Consider the following 26,177-nt stretch of genomic DNA (forward strand, 5'->3'; position numbering starts at 1 on the left):
AATCATATATGCCTGAGGTCCTATTGTGAAAGTCTATCCCAGATTTCAAACAAGCTATCTTGATGAGGATTGTATATCCAAAACGTGTCAGTAGCTTGAAATAAGCACTGTTAGTGGATGAGAAGATATTGATATAAATTTAAGTGTTTATTTTATAAATTATCTGAAGTTGAAGTATAAATATAAACTTGTATCAATTACACTATTATAAATATAACTTATCTTGACCTAGATAATTTATTAAAGGGAGTGTACTGAATATTTTAATATAACTCACTGTTGAATCCTAGACATATTTTGAAGGATGATAGTCCAGAAATTTAAACCTGAAAAAAACATCAAAAATTTTGAAAAAATAAAGGCAAAATTATGTTAAACAAAGAGCCCCCCTCCCCTTGTAGCCCCAAAAGAAAGTTTTTCCGGCAAAAATCTCACAACTAGGTGTGAGAGATTCGGGCAATCATCTCAGATATCTCCCCCCCCCCTTTCGAACGTACACCTGGCTCCGCCACTGCATTGAGTCACTCATTCCAAATAATAATTTGGGAATTGTCTGTTAACCATATGTTTTGGGTTTTCTTAAAAATATTTGTTATGATTCATAAGTCTTTGAGGTATTGGACTTTAAGATACCAGACTTTGATTTGTGATGTACCAGACTTTGAGGTATGAGGTACTAGACTTTGAGGTAAACCAGACTTTGAGGTATTAGGTACTGGACTTTGAGGTATGAGCTACCAGACTTTGAGGTATAAGCTACCAGACTTTGAGATATGAGCTACCAGACTTTGAAGTATGAGCTACCAGACTTTGAGGTAAAATAGACTTTGAGGTATGACCTACCAGACTTAATGGTTAACCCAACTATGAGGTATGAGGTAAACCCAAAACCCAACTTTGAGGTATGAGCTAAATCCAACTTTAAGGTTTGAGGTATCGGACTTTGAGGTAAACTTGACTTTTCAATATGAGGTATTTGTTCCATCCTGGGCCTGCACATTTGGGATAATCAAACCTTCCCTTCCCTGATATCACTACCAGTATTTTATCATTTTGTCATGCTAGCAAAATCGAATAATAAATACAACAAAGTAAGTGGGTCAATAAAATAGTTAACCGAAAGTGTACCATGACACCATTGACTGGTATACAATAAATACATTGGTATGTCATATAGTAATCACTTTGCATATCAAGTAGCTGTGAAAGGAAAAGGAAGTTGAATTAAGAGTTAACTTGTATCAAATGCTAGGATTATCATGAGTAAGAAGCCATTTCGAAGCAACGTAAGGAATATTTCTTGTTAATTTTTCATCCTAAAACAGTTATATTTTGATATTTGAGGTGATGTACTTTATATGCTGTATATAAGTTAATATTTTGAAGGCTAAAAATAGAAAACTTGAGGACAAGATTCTTGTCCTGTTTACTGTTATGTTTTATTATCAAATGCTAGGATTATCATGAGTAAGAAGCCATTTGGAAGCAATGTAAGGAATATTTCTTGTTAATTTTTCACTCCAAAACAGTTATATTTTGATATTTGAGGCAATGGTTATTACTTATGCTGTATATTGAAGGTTGAAAATACAAAAACATAACTTGGACATGGTTTTAAGTCTAGCTTGTTGTCGTGTTTACTGTCTTCTTAGTTTTGTCAGAGTATAATATTATACATACTTCAAATTCAATGATATATTTTGGGATTGTCTTAGAGTTTTGATAATTATGTTAAATTTGGCAAAATGTGTGAATGCAATACCGGTATATGTTTTGCTAGAATTGAACATCAGAGATGCATAAGTAATATATAGCTAGAATATAACCAAGAGGAAGTGAATAGTTGTAAGAAATTTATTTTGTATATCCTGTGTTACTTCATGTCTTGTAAACTTCTTAAAGGGACATGTTCGCCTTCAGTTTGATCAATCATACCATAGTCCTAGAAACAGGAACTTACTTAGCTAAGCTTATCAGTGTGTTCACAGCTCACTGTTGAAAATGTAGCCTTCAAATCCATGTGTGTCTAGAATTATCTGCATTTAAAAGTTAAAATGACACTCATTTTTTCTTATACTCTGCCATAAATAGACAAGACATACAGTATTATATATATAGAAATAGAAAGTGAAATTTCTAGTTATAAGTGTATTTGAAGGGATTATGCCACTACTTTCATATATATTCAAATCAACCCTTGAAAATTGCTAATCATGACTTTTAAAGGAATAAGTCATCAAAATGTTTGCTCTGCAAGAGTTCAAATTTTCAGAATTGAAATCTAGATTCTGTCCTGCAATCCAGCAAAAAGCCATCAGTGACTGTTGTCAATTCTGAACCATTAATATTGGCATTTTCATGTTTCGTGTGTAGATTTTGACTTTTTAAGTATAGCGGTACAAAGAGTTGAAATTAATCTCTACACAACCTTGTGTATAGGGGACACTGATAGCATCCATTTGCACCATTCAAATTTTCAATCAGATGTCTGAGGTTCTTTTGATTATATGAATTTGATGAGGTCACTATCACCAAGGTTAACAGCAGTTTTTGCTATAGTGAAATCATAAAGTGTTCCCAATACAAATGAAATTTTTAGAAAATTCGTTACAATCCCTTTAAGTAAATGACTATATTCCCTTTAATCATGAAGTTTGATATTTAGATTTTTTATTGAATAATTAAAAAAAGCTTGTTATATAATACACATGTAATTAATTTGATTGGCATTTGGCATTTTGAAACTATAATCTATATTTATTAGAGCATAAAATTTGTACTGTTTCTAATGTTACAAATAACATTAGTAAACTATTATACTATGAGTGTATGAGTTTGTTCAAATCAAACCCTTGATTCAGAGAGACTCATATTCTGATGTCATGAATGATGTTCACTTAAGTCAACTGTTATATTTTTTGAATGTAATAATGATTACCATGGTTTACTTTATCAATATTCTGCATTTCGCCAGTGGATTTAACTAATCAAAATGAACATATTCATGATGCCTTTAGTCTTGTATTATTCATGATGTTTCTGTGTTATATAGAAGTATATGAATTGTAAATAACATAATATCATATAGAGGATCGTAAACAAGTGCTTATGTAATATGAAATTTATTTGCCAGAGTTGCCAGATTTAATATTTCCAGAATCTTGGCGATGAAAATTTTTAATCTGGCACTGAATTTCATATTACATAAACACAAGTGAAAGATTCTATTTATCACACAACTATCAATAAGAGGAAATTTTCCTTAAATTCTTTCTATATTGGCCCATCATTTTAAGGTCAGTCTTTTTAAACCTTTCTACTCAGAAAAGATCTTGGTAAAAACAATTATGTGATACAATTTTATGCCGTTTACCATCTTCGTCAACTTCAAAGAATGATATGTTGTTCTGTTTACATGATGCATGAATACATGGCCTAATTTACATAGTTATTAACCGTTGCTATGAGTTCATATCGTTGTTATGAACCTGTGTTATCTACCAGAGAACAGAACTGTTGTGTGATAAAAATATTTATTACATAATCCATAATGCAATATTAACTGGTTGCAGAGAAATAAGATAGAAATTTGTAATAATTTTCGACTATATTGAAGAGATAAGAGACAACTTTTGGACACTAAATTACATATATATAAATTTGTCTGTTTTTTTTTCAGCTTGATAAGGTCGGTGGTACCTTCCGACTAGGTAAAGAGAAAACAAAACCAAAGAGTACATCAACCTTTCCTAAAGGAGTACAGGATGACAATGGGTCCAATGGAGGGTTCGCACCAGACCCTTTTAATCAAATGGATAATATGCCGGATAAAGAGGTCCATGAAAAATTTGAAAAGATGCTAGTAAGAAATTTTTGTTATTGTTTCAGATCTTATTGAACATTTTTAAAAAGGCTTTTTTTTGCTTCACTGTCAGAGATGCTCATTTGGGTTTTTTTTTGGGGGGGGAGGGGGGAGATTTTTTTGGTTTAGTTGAAAAAGGAGCAAAATTGACATGTATCTGCCCAAATTGCTATTCAAAAAGGAAAAAACACAAAAGTTCAAAGACGTAGACATGAAATGGGTCAAAACAAGTGTCTTTGAAAAAATTGTCAATGATGTTGCCAACACATGTTTCAGATATATAATCCTCATCAGTGGAGTGTGTTTCCAAAATTATTTTAATCATAATAACAATGAAATGTGTTTTGAAATGCCCTTGACTACTTTGTGGCTTTTGTTGTGTCTATTTTTGCTGAAATTTGTGGAACTATGTATGGATGAAATTTAGATATTTTTAATTTTTTTCCAGGATGATATGAATTTAACAGAAGAGAAGAAAGCACCATTACGTAAACGAGATATTACATTAAAAAGATCTATGTTAGCTATGCATTATAAAGGCGCCTCAAAGGTAACATGATTATAAAGTACTGCTATTGGAGATTGAATCTCCTGTAAAGCCTGCCACAGATGAGAGGAACTAGCTGAGCATCCTGCCTCGAGAGGCTGTCAACTGAGCAACATTCTCACTATTTTTTTCAATGCAGACGACAGCTCTCGTCTGAGCTATTATCTCACTAGAAAATCTTCGGCCAATTCCGAACGTCAAGGAAAACAACTGAAGAACGTTCGGATTGCATCTGTGTCACATAAATGATCAAAATGACCTCATAAACAGCGTCTAGACACAGGAAGTTCAGCAAGCTGATCTTCTAAAATTGCATCATTCATGGTTACCGTTATGATACCATGTGATCTGTCAATGCATTTCTATTGGTTAGCTACTTTTTCTAGCTCAGCTGGCAGCTAAGACGCCCGCACACGGTGAATTTCTGGCCTGTTGAGGCAGAAAATATCAAACAAGATAGATATTTTCCTCACAGCCTCATGAGGCAGAAATCTCACTAAAAATTCAGTGCAGGAAACAGCTCAGCTAGTTTCCTCTCATCTGTGACAGGCTTAAGAACAAGTTTCAAATGAGTTAAAACTATTGGTTGCTGTATCTATGCCCATGTTTTTTTTCGTGAAATTTTGATGTAACGTCAACATTTTTCATTTCCAAAAATCAAAGGACCTCTTAAATCTGTGGCACACGACCTTTTGTCCATCTGAGGCAAACGTAAGGGTAAACCCGGCAATTATTGAAGGTTTTGTCTTGTCACACACCTCTATGAACCTTAGCAAATTTTACCTTCTTTTAAAACAGGTTTTTTTATGTAATGACATAAGCTATCTACCAGAGACGGCCATTTTGATTTCAGAATGATTGTGTTTCTCGTAGTATTTTGTGAGTGGAAAGAGATGAGGCTCTCTCTTCATATACTGACAATAGTTAAAATTTGTTTTTTTTTTGTTTTTTCAGCCAAAAGGCGATACAGACACACCTCAAGATTTTATTAATGAATTATCTAATGCTGATTTAAAGGGAGAAAAACGATTAAGAGTTTTAGAATCTTTAAGAGTTTCTTTAACTAGTAATCCTGTCAGGTAATATAAACTTTATCTTACCTTTAGATCTCATTATTACCAGTCTAATTCATATTAGATCAAACTTTCCTTTCGTTTTTTTTATTTGCTGTATTTTTTAATGTAGCCACTTCATTTCGGGTCTAACTACAGCTGTCTTGAACATTCGTCAAATTAATCTTTTGACCTAGCTTGAATCAATCCAATTTCTACTCTCTCCACCGCTGGCATTTTGTGACGCAGTGTTTATCAGTTGAGGTTAAAAGGTTAATTTGAAGAACGCTAAAGAAGGCTGTCGTTAGACCCTAACTAAAGTGGCAATATTCAAAATAATAACGAATAACAAAAACAGGACGAAAGTTTTAATTTTACTGAAATATTACCATCCTTGAATTTTTTGCTTTGTTTATTTCTATTTTTTAAATCGCTCTACAAACAAAATGATGTATCCAACACTATTTTAACAGTAAAAAATAATTGTCATTGTATTTTGTAAATCACTGACTGCAAGACATTGGCCAAAATATCTTGATTTAGAGATGTTATGATTATTTGTTTTTAGTTGGATTCAAGATTTTGGTGAAAAAGGTTTCAATGGAATTTTAAGAAATTTAACATACTGCTGTGATTCGTAAGTAGCCCTGATCATTTTTCTCCTACTCACAAATTCCTAGTGCTTCTTGTTGTAAATGCAGTGTTCAGAAACTTCCATTTTGGTTCCAAAATTGAGATTTTGTGGAAGCAAGGTGAAGAATTACTGTCATCAACGCAGTGGTAACAAATTTCTGCAAATCAAGGCAGATCCAGAGAGGTCATGAACCCAATTGAAGAATAATAAGAATTTTAATTTGAACGATTTTTTATTGATATTGCAGTAAATCAGATAGAAGAAGTACATATGAATGTGTACGATGTTTAAAAGCTTATATGAATAATAAGGTGAGACTTATTTGTAAATACGTCCAAATACACCAAATGGAAAATAATAGTATTTATTAAAAATTCACTATAGCATGATGGTACCTGAGCTTTTTCAATGTTGTGATTTATTCAAATTGACCTTGTAAACTAATGATATTTTTGCTAAGATTCCACTGAATTTTTGGAATGTATTTTGGTGTTCAAAGAATCACTAGGGCCGTAAGTAGGGTGATTTGAGGCAAATTGGGCATGAGGCATTGCCTCATTTGCCTTGATAAAGTTACGGTCTTGTTTACTTTATGAGATCAAACTACCATTCTGGCCTTACCCAATTCCTCAGATGTGATACTTTGGCAACCTCTTCATATGAAAATTCCCAATTCTGTTATTGAACAGAGCATTTTATTGGTTGAAAATTTTAGTGACAGAAAATACTTTATAAAATCAATTTCCTCAGATCATGGATTAACAATTATAAAAAAAATTTCTATCACATTGTCTCGTTGTCCTGAATTTAGTTAAAATTAGAATACAATTTCATTTCGTTTATTATTAATTTTGTCTGTCTGAATATTGTAATTTATACAAAGGTCACGTACTGGTGACAATTCAAAGCTATATATAGCAGACAATTATGTGCTGCTCTCCAACCAATCAGAATCACTTTTACAAACGAGTATCAGCAGTCTCATAATCTCATTGGTCATATCGCACTACTTTAGGTCTCGCTATCCCACAAATACGATAGTCTATATTAAGACAGGGATTGTGCATGACATGCTGTGATTGGTTGAAATGAACGTCAATGGTACACAGTATTGGTATAGATCTTGTAGGATTACTATGGAGTTAGACAAAAAAAAATTACGAAACAAAATTGTAATCTAATTTTCATTTAATGTTGTATTTCCTTGTGATAAACACTATAGTCTATTACTAAAAGCATGATTGTTATATTTTCAGTATGGTTTATTACAAATCTTAAATCACGAAGAGGCATTGATAATATTATCACGAACTATAGATCCGTCTGATCCTGCCACTATGTTAGAGGCTGTACGATTATTAGCTGCTATCTGTTTAGTACCACCTAATGGGTAAGTTTCCATCTCACTCTTTCCAACACACTCACTCACAATGCGATTTCTTTTGATAGGATGTAGTCGTCTAAATAAACCAGTAGTGTAGTCATTCGGTTGTCTTGGCATAATTTCCCTCATTGCACAATCTTACAGTTATAGCCTTTGTTGATATTTATTAGATATGGATAACTGGAAGTAAACTAACATGATAATTAGACTTTTGTTCCTCTCCAGATTTTATTATTGTGTCCTTTATTCCTCAAGTCCTTTTTATTTAGCCTCTAGGATGGTCAATTCACCACATGTTGTAGTCTGAAAAACATCTGCCTCTATTCCATTCTTGATAGCAATTATGCATCAGGGCTACTTTCACTTTATTAGTATCATGTGACCCTGTGACCTTTGATCCCTGGATTTGCACACCGTCTCTATCAGCAGGTTAAGGTACCGACACACGAGCGATCTTTTGTCGCCGATTGGAGTCTTGTCTTGAGTTTCAACGACTGACACGGGCACACAAGGAGACAAAAATCTTCAGTCGGTTGTTTTCCACTTTTACGTGTGGAGCATGCAATTGAAAGGAAACTGAATCTGATTGGATGATGACGGTCTGTCTTGTAGACGATAAAACTGTCGGAGACAATTATCAAACTAGTTTGATATTATAAATCCTGTCGGGGACACGATAATCTTGTCATGGAAGCACAGGCACATGCGTCTTTAAGCAAATGATAAGATCACATTTATGGAAGCACTATGTTATAAATTCATTTAGAATGGTAGTTTTTTATGAATCTATGGGAGCCGCAGTGGCTCAGTAAGTTAGACGCTTGCTCGCTAACCTGAAGGTCCAGGGTTCAATCCTGGCATAGGTCGAGATAATACCTTCGGATTTTTCAACCCGGTTTCCCCCTGTCGGTGATGAAGGTAAGAGGGACTGACATGGAAAAAGCGTCTAGTCGTTTGGACAATAAACCGAGGCCCCGTGTGCTACAGACTGTGCACGTTAAAGATTCCTCGACAGTTGGAAATCGAAAAAGAGCAGGCTAATGCCGCTGTCCTGGCAAAATTTCCCTCATCGCACCCTGCATGGCGTTGCCCATCTTCATTAGCCCACATGGTGCAGAAAAGTAGGACGTAAAACTCCATTCATTTCATTTCATTTTTATGAATCTATGTTATTTTCAGACAAGAGAAGGCATTAGAAGGTATAACAGTATGTGGTGAAATACGAAGTCAAGATAGATTTATACCTATTATAATGGGACTGGGTATGAGAGACAATATAGCTATGCAGGTAAGTCTTTTTCTTATGCTAGGTACTCACTTTGTTCCCATCAGTCATAGCAACTTGTTTGCTACCTCATCATGGCAGTTTTTTTTGCTATCTCATCATGGCAGCCTAGTTTGCTATCTCATCATGACAGTCTCATTTGCTATCTCACCATGGCAGTCTTGTCCGCTATCTCATCATGGCAGTCTGGTTTGCAATCTCATCAGGGCAGCCTTGTTTACTATCTCACCATGGCAGTCTTGTTTGCTATCTCATCATGGCAGCCCAGTTTGCTACCTCATCATGGCAGCCCAGTTTGCTATCTCATCATGGCAGTCTTGTTTGCTATCTCATCATGGCAGTCTTGTTTGCTATCTCAACATGGCAGTCTTGTTTGCTATCTCATCATGGCAGTCTGGTTTGCTATCTCATCATGGCAGCCCAGTTTACTATCTCATCATGGTAGCCTTGTTTGCTGTTTCATCATGGCAGTCTTGTTTGCTATCTCATCATGGCAGCCCAGTTTGCTACCTCATCATGGCAGCCCAGTTTGCTATCTCATCATGGCAGTCTTGTTTGCTGTCTCATCATGGCAGTCTTGTTTGCTATCTCATCATGGCAGTCTTGTTTGCTGTCTCAACATGGCAGTCTTGTTTGCTATCTCATCATGGCAGCCAAGTTTGCTATCTCACCATGACAGCCAAGTTTGCTATCTCATCATGGCAGCCAAGTTTGCTATCTCACCATGGCAGTCTTGTTTGCTATCTCATCATGGCAGCCTAGTTTGCTATCTCATCATGACAGTCTTGTTTGCTATCTCACCATGGCAGCCTTGTTTGCCATCACATCATGGCAGTCTCGTTTGCTATCTCAACATGGTAGTCTTGTTTGCTATCTCATCATGGCAGCCAAGTTTGCTATCTCAACATGGTAGCCTTGTTTGCTATCTCATCATGGCAGCCCACTTTGCTATCTCATCATGGTAGCCTTGTTTGCTATCTCACCATGGCAGCCCAGTTTGCTATCTCATCATGGTAGCCTTGTTTGCTATCTCATCATGGCAGCCCAGTTTGCTATCTCATCATGGCAGCCTTGTTTGCTATCTCATCATGGCAGTCTTGTTTGCTGTCTCAACATGGCAGTCTTGTTTGCTATCTCATCATGGCAGTCTGGTTTGCTATCTCATCATGGCAGCCCAGTTTGCTATCTCATCATGGTAGTCTTGTTTGCTATCTCATCATGGCAGTCTTGTTTGCTATCTCACCATGGCAGTCTTGTTTGCTGTCTCATCACAGCAGTCTTGTTTGCTATCTCATCATGGCAGTCTTGTTTGCTATCTCATCATGGTAGCCTTGTTTGCTATCTCACCATGGCAGTCTTGTTTGCTATCTCATCATGGCGGCCAAGTTTGTCATCTCAACATGGTAGCCTTGTTTGCTATCTTATCATGGCAGCCCAGTTTGCTATCTCATCATGGCAGCCCAGTTTGCTATCTCATCATGGCAGCCCAGTTTGCTATCTCATCATGACATTATTGACTATAATTATTGTCAACAGTTTATCTTATTATAAATTTCAGGTAGCCTGTATGCAGTTGGTAAATGCTATAGTCAGTACACCAGAAGATCTAGATTTTAGATTACATTTACGTAATGAATTTATGAGAACAGGATTAAACCAACTACTACCTGTAAGTTTCTTTTTTTGAATCCGTCTGCTCTTTTGAAATATTTTTCTATAGTATCAGCGCAAGTTTTTTTGAGAGTATGTAATTTTTGCTATTCAAGGGATTGTTAAGATAGCATCAGTTTGCATCATACCAATTTTAGGTCATATTTAAAACTAAACATTTTATGATGTCACTATCGCAAATAGCCTTATAATATTGGCACATGTTCGGATAAGGTCATTCTAGGTCAATCCTTCTTATCTTATTGTTGCATTGCGTTGGATGAAAATTATCATGATGTATCGTCACAATTAATTCTTAGCCCCTTTTGATAACAAATGACACAGAATCCTTGTGTGTATAAGAAATTGTGTCATGTTTTCATTTTCCAAGTATGATTTTCACATCAAAATTTGCAAAAAATCATTTCTGAGTTTGAAATTTGAGATGTGTATCACAATTCCTTACTTAATGTTCTCAAGTGCTTAATAGTGACAAAATTGTTAGTAATTTTACAAATTTCAACTATTTTTTCTCTTTCCTTCTATAATAAATGAATCATGATAATTATTGCACTTAGTTGGGTGAGTATCGTGAAGTGTATTGAATCGTTACAACCTTACCCATGATTCATAGTTTTCTTGAATTTTTCAGACACTAGACCAGTTCGATGATAATGAATTAAAAACCCATGTAGATATTTTTAACGCACATAAAGAAGAAGATCATGAAGAATTTTCACATCGTTATGATAATATTAGATTAGAATTAGAATATCCTTTTTACTTTAATAATGTTTCATTAAAATGGGGACACTGATAGCATTGAATTGCACCTTTCTTGCACGTCTGTGGTTCTTGCAATTTCATTAAAACTAAGCATTTAGGATGCCATTATTGCAGCTGATAGCATCGATTTGCAATGTTCCAATTTTCAATCAGACATCTGTGGTTCTTGCAATGTCATTAAAACTAAGCATTTAGGATGCCATTATGGCAGCTGATAGCTTTGATTTGCACTGTTCCAATTTTTAGTCAGATGTCTGTGGTTCGGAAACTGAAGGTGCTCTAACACCATAGCGATTACCAGCTACGTATGATCGCGAATAATCAAAGCGTACATGAGCACAGAAGGCAACTCACAAGGAGAATTGTGTTCGAAAATATTGACCGCTATTCTAATTCACAACCATACACAACTGGTGATGGCTATGGGGTGAAGGTCATTTAAGCGGTTTAGGATGTCATTATCGAAAAATTTACTTATTATATCTCAAGTCCTTTGTGACAGCTTTAAGATTTTTGGTGCAGCTGGAAATATATGACATTGTTTAATTGGGACCAGAAGATACCAACATTTTCATCCAAAATATTTATGAAGACATGTTTGATGACAGGGGCTGATATCTGACACCAAGCAGACTGCCGAAAGCACTGGCTTTGGCATGTTGTTGGGTTCAGAGCCACTGTCCACCCCAAAACCCTGTGTACAATGAATTTGCATACTGGCATAATAGTAAAAAAGATAGCTTCTCTTGGAGAAATGAGTATTTTTCTTAACCAATGTATACAGATCCACTGTCGTGTTTTAATATATTAAATAGTACTATTGGTAATACGATAGCAGAACCGTATTTTTTATCAATATTACAACATTTACTATCTATTAGAGATGATATATATTCTAGGTAAGCTTTTCTCACCATTTTATTTTACTAATGATCTGTTTTTTGGTAAAGGTGCAATAGTTTAGGTGCCATAACAACTAAGGATCCCTTCTACTAGATGCTTTTTTAATGATCAAAAACTCTTGGCATATAACTTTCCCGTATCATCTGTAACCCTTTATAGCTGGCTCAGCTGGAATTATGAGTGAAGATGACTACTTCACGGTCATCAGACTGAAAACTAAATTGAAAATTTGCCATAGCATTTTCTATTTAAAATTCACATTTTTCTAATAACTACACGTAACATTTTGAGGAAAATTACTTTACTTAGTAATGATTGTGTTGGGAATTGAGGTTTGTATTGGGAATTGAGGTTTATGTTGGGAATTGAGGTTTGTATTGGGAATTGAAGATTAGGTTGGGAATTGAGGATTTTCCTGGGAATTGAGGATTGTGTTGGGGATTAAGGATTATGTTGGGAATTGAGGATTGTGTTGGGAATTGAGGATTTTCTTGGGAATTGAGGATTGTGTTGGGAATTGAGGATTGTGTTGGGAATTGAGGATTATGTTGGGAATTGAGGATTGTGTTGGGAATGGAGGATTGTGTTGGGAATTGAGGATTATGTTGGGAATTGAGGATTGTCTTGGGAATTGAGGATTATTTTGGGAATTGAGGATTGTATTGGGAATTGAGGATTGTCTTGGGAATGGAGGATTGTCTTGGGAATGGAGGATTATGTTGGGAATTGAGGATTGTCTTGGGAATTGAGGATTGTCTTGGGAATGGAGGATTATGTTGGGAATTGAGAATTGTCTTGGGAATTGAGGATTGTCTTGGGAATTGAGGATTATGTTGGGACTTGAGGATTGTCTTGGGAATTGAGGATTATCTTGGGAATTGAGGATTGTCTTGGGAATTGAGGATTGTCTTGGGAATTGAGGATTATGTTGGGAATTGAGGATTGTGTTTGTAATTTTTTCAGACCTCAGTATTATAAATTAATAGAAGAATGTGTTACACAGATCGTTTTACATCGGAGTGGTGTGGACCCTGATTTTAGAGCTACACAAAGATTTGAAATAGATGTAGAACCATTATTAAGTAAGTTACAATGTGGAATTAATGTTGGGATATTTTGGAATCAGAATCAAACACAGAGTAGGACTGTTCCTGTGATAAGATATTCATAGCTAGACTTTTTAGCGCCAATTTTTGTCTAATTTAAACTGTAAAAAAAATGTCCTAAAGAAAAAAATCTCAACCATGCATTCCTATCAGATAAGACTGGCTAGTACAGGCCAATCAACAGCCCTGATCTCCAAAAGTTAATCTCAATTTAGTCTCTGGAGGAAAAATCTGTTGGAAATCGGTTATCTGATACCAATGGAACACACGGCCAAAAATTTCAAATTGTCTTGTATTTCAGGTAATTTAACAGAGAAGTCAAAATTCGAAGATTCTGAAAGTGCAATAGATAATGCTAAATTCCATGAAGCTTTGACAGCTAAACAGGAAGCTGAAGCAAAAGCTGCTGGGTTTGAGGAAAAAATCAAAGCTTTAGAACAAGAAAACCAGCAATTAAAACAAAAAGTAAGTCATCCATCCAATTAACATCTTCAACATACTTACAGCTCTCTCACATTCCATCCTTATGATGATGCTTAGATTTTGTGCAGCTCTGTTCCAAAGTTTCGTGCTTTGATCCACCAGATCATTGCTTTCCAATACAAGCATGTTTGATTGTCCATAGAATTCAGATTTTGACTCTTTATTTCAGGAAAAAGATGGTATAGGAGCAGTAGTAAGCTCAGCTATAACAAGAGGTGGAGGTGGACCTCCTCCCCCTCCTCCTCCTCCTGGACCAGGTGGTGGTCCTCCCCCTCCCCCTCCTCCACCATTTCCTGGTGGTGGTGGACCTCCTCCCCCACCTCCTCCTCCCTTCCCTGGTGGTGGTGTTCCCCCTCCACCTCCTTTCCCAGGAGGTCCTCCTGCACCTCCTCCTCCACCTGGTATGGGTGGTCCTCCACCACCTCCTGGATTCATGAGTCCACCAGGTGCCCCCTCTCCTCCTACTAATGTCTTACCTTTTGGAATGACCATGAAGAAAAAATATAGCACCAACACACAGACTAAAAGATTAAATTGGAATAAGGTAGAAACTTTTTTTTTGTAATATGTATTACTGGTTCAATTCCAATCCTTGACACTTTTTAGTAATAAACTCTGACTCCCTGTTCTCCTACAATTCAATAGAAACATAGTTGTGCCTGTTGTCCATCAATAGTCAATTGTCATTAATTTGTCAAAATTTACCTCATTGCATACTGCATAGTGTTTCCCAGGCATAACTGAAAAGCAGGATTAAATTTCGAAAACTCTTCTTTTGTGATATCTTGAATATAAAATAATGGCTATTGATAAAAGACCATCTGTTTTATATGTAGGTAAATGTAAGAAATCTAGATAAAGAATCATTATGGGTTAAAATAGATGAAACTGAATTAGAATCAGATGATTTATTGAAAGGATTAGAAGAACAGTTTGCTGTTAAAGCACCACGTAAGTTAAAGTAGAGCACATGTTTATTTATATGTAACATATCTTTACTTCACAAAAACTTGTGGCATGGGGATGGTCAACGTGTCCAAACGACACCCCCTAACAAAAACTTGTGGCATGTGGATGGTCAACGTGTCCAAACGACACCCCCTAACAAAAATTTGTGGCATGGGGATGGTCAACGTGTCCAAACGACACCCCCTAACAAAAACTTGTGGCATGGGGATGGTCAACGTGTCCAAACGACACCCCCTAACAAAAACTTGTGGCATGGGGATGGTCAACGTGTCCAAACGACACCCCCTAACAAAAACTTGTGGCATGGGAATGGTGAGGACTCTTATTCTGAGGACATCAAAATGAAGGAAAAGTATTTTTAAATTTGTGAAATGGAATTTTGTTCTGTTCTTATAGCTAAGAAAGAAACAGATGGTGAAGAAACTAAAAAACCTGCCAGGAAAGTGAAAGAGTTAAAAGTTCTGGATGGCAAAATGGGACAAAACTTATGTGAGTATGAATCTGTAGTTATTAAATAGTTAAATACTTGAACAATAACTTGGAGGTCTGGGGTTTCATCCAGGTATAGGTGGACATGTTTTTGAGTGATGCAGATTGGAGGGGCTTACATGGAAAAAGCGTTAGATCGATTGGACAAGACAACAAATTGAAGCTGTGTGTGGTACGGGCTGTAATCATTGAAGATCCCTTAACAGTAGTGTTGAAACGGTTAATCAGTTAACCGATTTCGGGTAGTATTTCACAGGTAACCGGGTCTGATTTGAGATTATAGGTTAACCGTCAATTTTATAAGAAGTAAAAACTATTAGTTTTATACCAGTTGTGGAACCAGTACACTGATTCGCGGCGATTTCAATGAGATACACTCATTACACTGAACCCACAACTGGTATAAAAACCTTTGATCTGTTAGAGATTATAGCAATGAGTGACAATGGATCTGAACTATGTCAGGCCCGCTCGTAATCTTACATTGAAGCAGACGCTTCAAATATCAATGGGTTGTTTGGTATCTGTCGATTTGTACCGACAGTTCGCGGGGAACTAGCCAAAATCTTCCTGTGTACTCATTTACACTTACTCTAGTTTAGTTAACGGTGAGTTTAGTAATTAGCCTGGTAACAAACGGTTATTGCGGACGATTACCCGGTTTGTAAAATTCATTAACCGTTTCAACACTACTCAACAGTTAGAAATTGAAAAAGAGTGGGCTAATGCCGGTTTTGGAAAAATTGCCATCGTAGATTATGCATTGTGTTGTCTGTTTTCAGACAGAAAAGTAGGATGCAAAACTTTCATATCATTTCAGCTATATTTTTGGGTTCTATAAAAGTACCATATGCAGAAATGAAGCGGCGTATATTAGCTATGGATGAAGAATCACTATCTGCTACAGTTGTAGAACAGTTGATTAAGTTTATGCCAACACCAGAAGAAATGAATAAGATAGCAGGCCTACAGGATGATTATAAAGATCTAGCTGAGGCAGAACAGTTCTGTGTTACGGTAGGGTAGTTCTTTTGGATTCTGGCTTTGTTCAATCCCGGCATAGGTCGAGATAATACCTTCGAATTTTTCAACCCGGTTTCCCCCTGTCAGTGATGCAGGTAAGATGGACTGACATGGATAAAGCATCTAGTCGTTCGGATCGGACAATAAACCGAGGCCCCGTGTGCTACAGGCTGTGCACGTTAAAGATCCCTCGACAGTTGGAAGTCGAAAAAGAGCAGGCTAATGCCGCTGTCCTGGCAAAATTTCCCTCATCGCACCCTGCATGGTGTTGCCCGTCTTCATTAGCCCACATGGTGCAGAAAAGTAGGACGTAAAACTCCCTTCATTTCATTTCATTTTTGGATTCTGGCTTTGATTACTGAAGCTGTTGAAACTGCCTCCCAATACTTCCAAAGTAGTGAAAAGAAGAGTTAAAACTTGAATTTTTGAGCAGACTTGTGGAGATGAGATGAAAAATCCATGGTTTTGTACACTACAGCGATACTGTGAAAGTTTAAATTTCTTGTAGGTCGAAAAAATGTTTTGGTCAAATTTGTATATACTATGCACCAAAACTAGGTCAAACTGCTGAATTAACAATTAGTAATCTCCGTTTTTATACGCCTACATCTCTCTATGTGGACGTATATTGTCGGCACCCCTGTCCGTCCGTCGGTCAACATTTGCTTGTACACACTCAAAAATCTAGATTTTTTGATGGAATGAAATGAAATTCGGTATGTGTATACATATTCTTAAATTGAAGATCAAGTTCAAATTTGAGCTATTTTCGACCGTTAGAAGCAGAGTTATTGCCCTTGCCGCAAAATCTTGAATATTTACCATCCGCATGACGTGGTGGGCGTATATGGCTGTGGTCCACTATCTTTAATTAACCCTTTTAAAACAAATTCAGTTTGATCAAGTTGATACATAGATACAAGTAGCATACTTTAGACATATATTCAGGTAAAATTTTATGACGTTTGTGAAAATGAACATTTTGAATACTGTCCCTCTAATGTTGCTCTTTGTATTATTTTAGATGTCTAAAATAAAAAGAATAACACCTAGACTAAACTCTATGTTATTTAAAATGAGATTTCCTGAGTTAGTGGCTGATATTAAACCTGTAAGTAGTGTTATTCAACTTATATAGCAAGTAGTCCTGGTGGCTAACTCTATAGTTGGGAGTTCCAGAGTTAGACACTGCCATAGATAGACCTCTTAAAGTTTTCAAAATGATTTCCCGCATCATGTAGGTTGGATGTGACTGATATGAAAAAAGCAAAAAAGGTCCGATGGGAAAACTGAGGACACAGGCTATACTGCAGGATGTGCGTTTTTAAAGATGGGTTCCTTATTTTCATAAATGAAATGCTAATACTTTTATGAATAGAAAGAACAGGTGTCTAATAATTTGGAAGGTACCAGTTTGTCTCACATGTCCATAAATAATTCAAAATTAGCTAACAGAATATCAATGAGTGACCGATCAAGAAAGGTCAAAAAGTATTTTATTTGTTTATTCAGACTGTATATACATGAACATTTAAAACTGTTAATTATATGCAATAAGAACATAATGATATGATTAGGAATACATGATAATTCATTAGAAACACCAATTAATCAAATAGTTTGTTTAATTTGACACTAAAAAATAAGGAAACCTATCTTTAAGGTCCTGAAATGTTGAAAATCTAATTAGACTGCTTGGCATTTATTGTTTCTGCCCATCAGGAAGAATAAAAAAAAATATAAAATGCATTCTCATTTTGTAGTAGCAATGCCCATATAATATAACGCTCAATATTCTTACCTTTCATCTGGAAATCTCAATCTGGAAAGAATTTTGTCACCATAAATATCGTGCATCCAGCCCTGGCAAAAATCAAAAAAATCATTTGGTAATATGTTGAGAGCATACACCAATCTGACCTGAAATCTTACATTTCCATGATATACATGTACCATTCTGTATGATATTTCTCTCTGAATTGCAGGATTTAGTAGCAGGAACTGAAGCCTGTGATCAAGTTATTAAAAGTAAAAAGTTTGCTAAATTAATGGAGTTGATCTTGTTGGTAGGAAATTATTTAAATGCTGGTTCCAGAAATGCTCAAACTGTTGGTTTCGATGTTAGCTTTTTAACAAAAGTAAGTTCTGAGTTATTGCCCTTGAATTACTGAACAAACTCTCCAGTGGATAGTTGACGGACCTTTAGATAAGCCACTTCTCTTAGAGTCTTAAGACAGCCTTCTTGAATGTGTGCCTGTTTGATAACTCCACCAGCTAATCAAATTCCTTCCCTCTCCAATGCTGGGATTTTATGACATGAACAAAAAGATGTATTCAGAGAAGCATGAGACACCGAATACGCCTTTGTTCCCTTCATAAAATCTCAGTGTTAGAGAGGTAATAAATTTGATACGCTGGTGGAGTCATCAAACAAACGCACGTTCAAGAAGGCCGTCTTTAGACCCTAACTGTAGTGGCAATATGAAAAATAATAGCTAATATAAAATGGAATGAAATGTTTATTATAATGGAGCTAAAAATTCAATAGGATGAAAGAACTTGAAGCTAATTTATCTTAGGATGACTTGTGGGAATATCAACAGAGTCTATGTTATGGGTTTTATTAGCCTACTCTCATTATGATTTTGGATCCCATAAACTTTTAAGAAATCTGACTTTTTATACTGACAATGTATATTTGAGGCATTTTTATGATTAGAAACATTAATTTGCCTTGTCTTGTAGTTGGGTAATACAAAATCACAAGATGGTAAAACAACACTGATGCATTTCTTAGCTGAAATGGTGGACAAAAAATACCCTGATATAGCTGGTTTTATAGATGAATTAACTTATACTGATAAAGCTGCAAGAGGTAAATATTTTTTTATAATATAATAATAAATAAGCTTATACTGATCAGTTATCTTATATACTGATAAATCATCTTATAATTAATCAATCTTTACTTATAGATTATCTTATACTTATATATTACCTTATACTTATGGATTATTTTATACTTATAGATTATCTTTTACTTATAGATTATCTTATATTGTTATATTTTTCTTAGACTAACAAATTATCTTATACTGATGAATGACCTGATAATGATAAATCTTTACTTATAGATTATCTTATACTTATAGATTATCTTTTACTTATAGATTATCTTATACTTATAGATTATCTTTTACTTATAGATTATTTTATACTTATAGATTATCTTTTACTTATAGATTATCTTATATTGTTATATTTTTCTTAGACTAACAAATTATCTTATACTGATAAATGACCTGATCTTTTACTTATAGATTATCTTATACTTATAGATTATCTTTTACTTATAGATTATCTTATACTTATAGATTATCTTTTACTTATAGATTATCTTATACTTATAGATTATCTTTTACTTATAGATTATCTTATATTGTTATATTTTTCTTGGACTAACAAATTATCGTATACTGATAAATGACCTGATAATGATAAATACCTTATAATGATTAAATTTTAATACAGTCTAATCTTATACTGATAAATTATCTTATACTTATATATTATCTTATACTTCTATTTTACCTTTGAATGATAATTCTTCTATACTGATAAATTCATTTGTGTTATACTAAGGAAATATTCTAGTGTTTTGTATCTTTTTTTTCAGTTTCTGATGAACAAATTAATAAAAATTTGAAAGGGATGGAAACTCAGCTAAAACAACTAGAAACAGATTTAAAAATAGCCCAGAAACAACCGGCTGTGGAGGGTGATGAATTCTGTAATGTTATGAATATATCCTTTATTAATTTCATAACATCAGCCATGAGAGAAGTGATCTTACAAGACATATTGCCATATTGTATTAGTGGATTCAAAAGTGAAAAAAAAAAAAGGGGGGGGGGGGAATAATCTATTGGATTTGTACTTAACTTAAAATATGTTTCAGTTCCTCCATAGTTTGATTAGTTACCTTAACAAATCGGGTCCTATCTGTTCCTATGACATGATATACAGATGGGATATCGGCACGTTTAAGGCCAGTAGGATGTAAAACCCTATTCATTTCATTTACGTTTAAAGATATAAAATGTCACTCTTTATGGGAGTGCTCTGACAGACTTTTAGCTTGCTAGTTTTTTTGGAATTGTCAATATGACAAAAGCAATATTTGGCAGAACATTTGGGAATGGGTAGGGCTTAGAGTAGTATGCTTAGAGGTGCAACTGGCGTAGCAAAATTTCCCTTGTTGCACACTGCACAACATTTGTGATTGTGTTATTTTACAACATTGTTTATATATGATGAAAGGCTAATGGGTATTTTCAAGAAGAAAAACTGAAATTTCGAAAACGAAGGTATATTTCTCCTTAACATTTTGGTACCAGTTTATATCGTCTGCTCAGGATCAGTATGATGTATTGAACAACATGTATAAAAAATTAGACAGCTTATTTACGGACCTCTCTAAATATTTAACATTCGATAATAAAAAATACTCACTGGAAGATTTCTTTGGTGATTTGAAGGCATTTAAAGATGGCTTTTTGGTGAGTTATGATTTATTTAAGATATGATGTTTAACTTTCAGAGATTCATGATATTTTTTGAACAACCTGTCAAACCTGGGGTTAGAGTGCAGCCAAGATGGAGCTGGTACCTACAGATTCTTAAACCAAATTCTCTTTCAGCGATGTAGTTGGAAAGGGCAGACATGGAAGAGCATACAGATGTTGGAACAATTGCATAATTTTGTTAACATATATTCTTTACATATCTTTAAACATGTGACATAACATAGCGAGGTGGTTGTGGGTTCTAATTTGAGTTGGCTTGTTAACGTAGGATGACCTTGAATAAGTCATCATCACTCAATTCCATTTAACCCAGGAAAGATCAAAGCCAAGAGTTTTGGTCAATGACCAGTTTCTTTCTTAGGTCATAAAGCATTTTGTAGACCACAATTGCCCATATTTCCAAATAAGTCCATACAAAATAAATAGTCTGTTTCAAAAACGCCTGAATGTTGCCTTAATATTAAATGTACATTAAATTTGTGGTAATACATAATAAATGCTTTCGCTCGATCTGATTTATTCCAGTTGAAAATCTAAAAAAGCACTTATAGATAATAAATAACAAATTCACCTTCTCCCCCCGAATTTGAAAAAAAAAGGCCTGTAAAACAGACTATTTATTTTGTATGGCCTAAGTTATATATATTTATTTATTTATTTATTTTAATGTACAGAATGCCCAGAAAGAGAATACTAAGATACAAGAGACTCAAGAGAAGATAAGAAGAGCTAAAGAGATACGCGAGAAGGCAGAAAGAGAAAAGAAAGATAAGAAAGCTAGACAGAAAGCATTGTTAGATATGACTACAGGTACGAGCCATTTGGTTATTTTTGATTTTTTTTCTTTTCTTTTTTTGAACATGATGTATGTGACATCTTGGGAGATTGGACTTAGAAAGCGTCTTAACTTCAACGTGCCCTAAACCATGCATTATACTGATAAACCAAATAGTTCTCTTATTGCCCACTGCTTTGTGTTTATACTTTCTAGCACAGTCATGGCTGAAAATAAAATTGTTTTTGAGTAAGAGATTCCAGGATTGAAAGGAACATTCTGCTTTTTTTCTAGGTCAGAATTTTTTTTTGCTCAAATTTAAGCCTCTTCTGAAAGGCTTTTGTTTACATATCATCTATTTTTTGTTTTCCTGTAGATGATGACCAAGAGGGTGTTATGGATAATCTATTAGAAGCTCTGAAGACAGGTTCAGCGTTTAGTGTTAACAGAGAAAAACGTGATAAACGCACCAAAACACCTAGAGCTGCCGGAGGTTAGTTAGAAACTTATTATATTTTTAATATGAACGATATCTTATTTATGTAAATTATGGTTTCTTTCCTGAGTTTAAAGATGGGTTCCCTTATTTTCATTTATGAAAATGAAAATGCTCATACTTATACAAATAGAAAGTAGAGGTGTTCTAATGACTTGGAATAATACCAGTTTGTCTCACATGTCCATAATTGATTCATAATTAGATAAATAAGAAGAGAATTACCAGCAGAATTCCAATGAGTGACCGATCAAGAAAGGTCAAAAAATATTTTTTTGTTTATCCAGACTGTACATACATGGATATGTATGATTTGGTTAAAACAAGAATAATTAACATAATGATAATTGACACTAAAAAATAAGGAAACCCATCTTTAATTATTTTTTTTTTTATCCTGATCCCAAAAATTTTGAGTCCGACAAATCATGCCTTACCCGTTTCCCCGGACATGGTGTACTGATGGGATATCGTCACGTTTAGGACCAGATGTGAATTCTCACTTTTTATGGGAGTTGACCGACCAGCTTTTGGGTCGTTAGGTCTTAAGCATGAATGGGTAGAGCCAGATTTGTCTGCAAACAAATTTTTAGATTGACATTGAGGCTTCTTAGGTATCTCCCCCAGAGTTTCCCCATCTTCACTATGTCAAGTTAATTCATACTTATACCTTGACTGCAATTGTCACCTTACTTGTATCTGTGAACGCAACACATGTTTACTGCCTTTCTTTCGAGGGCTTTGGTTGGCTGTATTCGCTGCATTCCGTGATATAAGAATAGTGGCCATTGCAGTCAAGGTATAAGTATGAAGTTTGTAATAGCTCGACATATCCAGAATTTTTTTTGAAGGCATATTTATTTAAATTGTACATCTCCATTAGTTTTGCTTTTAGACATATTTTTTCTGCTAAAGTTTCTAATTATTTTGCTGATTTGTAGAAAGATTCCACAGATGCTTTGACAGACATGTTGACATAGTGGAACAAATTTGATTGAAGTGGTAAGGCAGTCCGAAATTGTCCCCCATTTTTTAAACAGGAATTTAGGAGTATTAGTCATCTACTACTTGAACTAGAGGCTAGTTGTCACATATATTCTAATATTCTTACTTTATACAAGATATACCAAATATTGAAATTTTTAAACATTGCCAAAATGAGTCTTTGTTCATCAGTGGACTTACCTGGTGTCATAACTATACAACAGAATCCCTCTCTATAATCAAATAAATCCATACAATTAAGTAATAATTCATTAAACTAAAGTAATTTTGAATCATGCTTAGAAGTGTGTTTCAATAATTATTTAGTTTAATGGATGTGTCATCTTATCTAGAGATTCTATTCTTTATTCATGGTATCTGGTAAGTCCAATTGATGAATATATACTCTTATTGACCAAGTTTTAGACTTTTTAGTCCATTCTTAGAGATACTATTCCTTTAAAGGGACAGTTTCACCATCTTCTGGAATGTTTTAGCTAAGCTAAATATTTCTAAAAACATGACTTTCTCGACACAACAAAAATGACTGGTCTTGATTGTCTTTGTTATGTAAAGGGACAGATGCGGCATTTTGGGGGGTGGATTTTAATCTGGAAAAGTCTTCAGAAGTACTAGAAATGTACGAAAATTGATAATTCCTTTAAAAATATCTCAAACTAGGAATTTCTTTTCCTATTTCTATAGATGTCTTTTATATATATCACAGAGTATCTTAAAATGACGAGTCGTCATTTTAACTTTCAAACGCAAATAAATCTGGACACACATGGATTTGAAGGCTCAGATTTCAACAGTTAGCTGTGAACACTATTACTGATTGGCTTAACTAAAAAAAATTCTCGTTTCTGAGACTAAAATATGATTGGTCAAAAAAATTGCGTACCGGTCCCTTTAACGAAGATAATCAAGACTAAATGATTCATAAATCATAGAATTATTAGAATATTTTCGACAACTTAAAGCCCTACATTTTTTCACAGCACAATATTTGATTTAATGTTCTAAGATATTTATATTTGATCAAGGTTTGACAAAATTTTCAATTTTTAAGCACTTAAGCGCATTATTTCTTCCAAAACCAAACTTTAGACAGATGTTTTTGATTTTAAAATGATGTTACTTTATTTCCAAAAAACTAGAAGTCTGTTTTTTTGTGTATCAGGAACATACATGTGTACAGGTCAGAAAAAAAATCTGGAGATTTGCCTTGAAAAATTTGGAGATTGGGTGAAAAGTCGGGAGATTTTTCCAAGAGCATGTAAATTCATGAAATTTTTAACTCCAAATTAATTATTTTTTTTTAAGTAAGTTTTTAAGTCTTGTAAATTAATTCAATTGATCATAGGCCTACATGACACAGAAAAAATTAACAAATCTATAATTACGGATAGGCCTACCCAGGCAAAATAATTCAAAATTTGCCTGATTTTTCAAATTTAGGAGCCCAAAAAAATTTGATATTGTCATTCTTCAGTATTGATTAAATCAAAAATAATGTCAAGGTGAAATGATGTTTGAAAACAAGAAAGCAAGCATGATAACAGCTTAAGGAACAGTTACATTTTCATCATTCTGACTTTCCAAACAATATGGCCATGGTCTTGTGGAGTACAGATGTGGGAAGGCAAATTAGAATGATGTAAAGATGTTTCCATCCTATTGAAAATGGCTAGAAAAACCTATTTGAATCTCTTACTGAATGTTTTACAGTAATGAAGTATTTAGCTTTTACATGAGACCTAGGCCAGTGCTTCTATAGGAGAGTATCTTCTATAACACCCATAACAAGAATACTAAATTGAATCTTTTTTGTAATATTCAATCAAATTTCAATTTTAGAACATGTACATGTATGACTATCACAGGAAAGGGACATAACTCTAGTTATGGCATATTGTTAAACCGGACAATGATATCAATAACTGAAATATGCGGAAAAACAAGACTTCCTTGTATTTCAAAAGTACAGATTAAAGTTTCTAAATTTCAAACTAAGAGGTGCTAAAAAATTTTGTCTTGCCTTCATTGAATTTAGTTTACAGATATCATCCTATTTTTTCGTGTTCTTTAATTTTGAAGGTGTATTTTTCAATTTTAAAATATTTTTTTTATCAACAGAGCGGTTTAATAATTTATCACGATCCAGGGTATGGAAAAACAACCCCTCTCATTTTGAGGTGATTACAGGATTTCTTTTCAGCATGATGATGTCTTTAAATAAATGTTGTAGCATGGTTTAATTGCAATATCTCTTGAAGGGATTTTTAAAGAGGTCTTCTAAATTTTGTATGCGGGGACACTGATAGCATCAATTTACACCATTCCAATTTTCAATCAGACATCTGTGGTTCTAGCAATTCTTCTAAAACTATGTATTTTACAATGCAAAATTTGCTTGTATCACATAAGACTTTTGCAGGGGTGACATCATAAAACAAAACACTTAGTTTTAGTGGAATTGCAGGAACCACAGGTGTTTGATTGAAAATTGGAGTTGTGGGAAATTGATGCTATCAGTGTCCCTGATACGCATACAAAATTTAGAAAACCTGTTAACAATCACTTTAACTCCCTCTACTGCACTTTATGATTTTCCTTTCTTTTAGAAATAGTGGTTCAGATTTTATTTTGTTTTTGTATGTGATTGTGATTACTTTTAAAGTGAGCATTGAAGGAATTGTAGAGAGTTTTCTTAAAAAAATTTAATGTGTATCATCACTGAGAGCATCAATTTGCACCATTTTAATTTCAATTAGACATCTGTAGTTCTTGCAATTCTACTAAACTATGTATTTCACTAATCGCAAAGATCCTTATTCTATATATTCAATACCAGCTTTTGCAATAGTGACGTCATGGTGCGAATTGATGCTAGCTAAACCTTCAAGCTATGTGTATGAGTGTCCCTGTTAAAGTGATACTACGTCTCAGAATGAACATAAATTGAATTGCTCAAGAGTGGTCAATATGAGTATATATTCATCAGTGAACTTACCTTGTGTCATAAAGTAACAACAGAATCCCTGGAAAATTCATAAAACTAAGTAATTATTCAGTATTGATATTCAGCGTTTTTCAATGGTTAATTGCATATTTATGGATAATTATTAAGTTTTTTAGATTTATCAGATTATATTAGGAT

The 26,177-nt window shown here is 34.4% G+C and overlaps 1 protein-coding gene across 1 annotated transcript; it reads left to right on the forward strand.

Annotated features, from left to right (window-relative positions):
* Positions 1 to 4,316: 4,316 nt before the first annotated feature.
* LOTGIDRAFT_142208 (hypothetical protein) lies at positions 4,317 to 22,032 on the forward strand (the record flags this gene model as incomplete). The annotated part of the gene is made up of 23 exons (XM_009051963.1): positions 4,317 to 4,412; positions 5,334 to 5,488; positions 6,030 to 6,098; positions 6,343 to 6,406; positions 7,352 to 7,485; positions 8,659 to 8,767; positions 10,323 to 10,433; positions 11,067 to 11,207; positions 11,844 to 11,866; positions 12,016 to 12,099; positions 13,067 to 13,185; positions 13,511 to 13,678; positions 13,914 to 14,236; positions 14,529 to 14,643; positions 15,058 to 15,150; positions 15,971 to 16,167; positions 17,198 to 17,284; positions 18,159 to 18,311; positions 18,919 to 19,048; positions 19,850 to 19,944; positions 20,571 to 20,732; positions 21,434 to 21,569; positions 21,911 to 22,032. 23 exons carry the CDS (start codon positions 4,317 to 4,319, stop codon positions 22,030 to 22,032), a joined length of 2,886 nt encoding a protein of 961 aa, XP_009050211.1.
* Positions 22,033 to 26,177: the final 4,145 nt, after the last annotated feature.

The sequence above is a fragment of the Lottia gigantea genome (genome assembly GCF_000327385.1).
Source record: "Lottia gigantea unplaced genomic scaffold LOTGIsca_176, whole genome shotgun sequence".
Classification (NCBI taxonomy): Eukaryota; Metazoa; Mollusca; class Gastropoda; family Lottiidae; genus Lottia; species Lottia gigantea.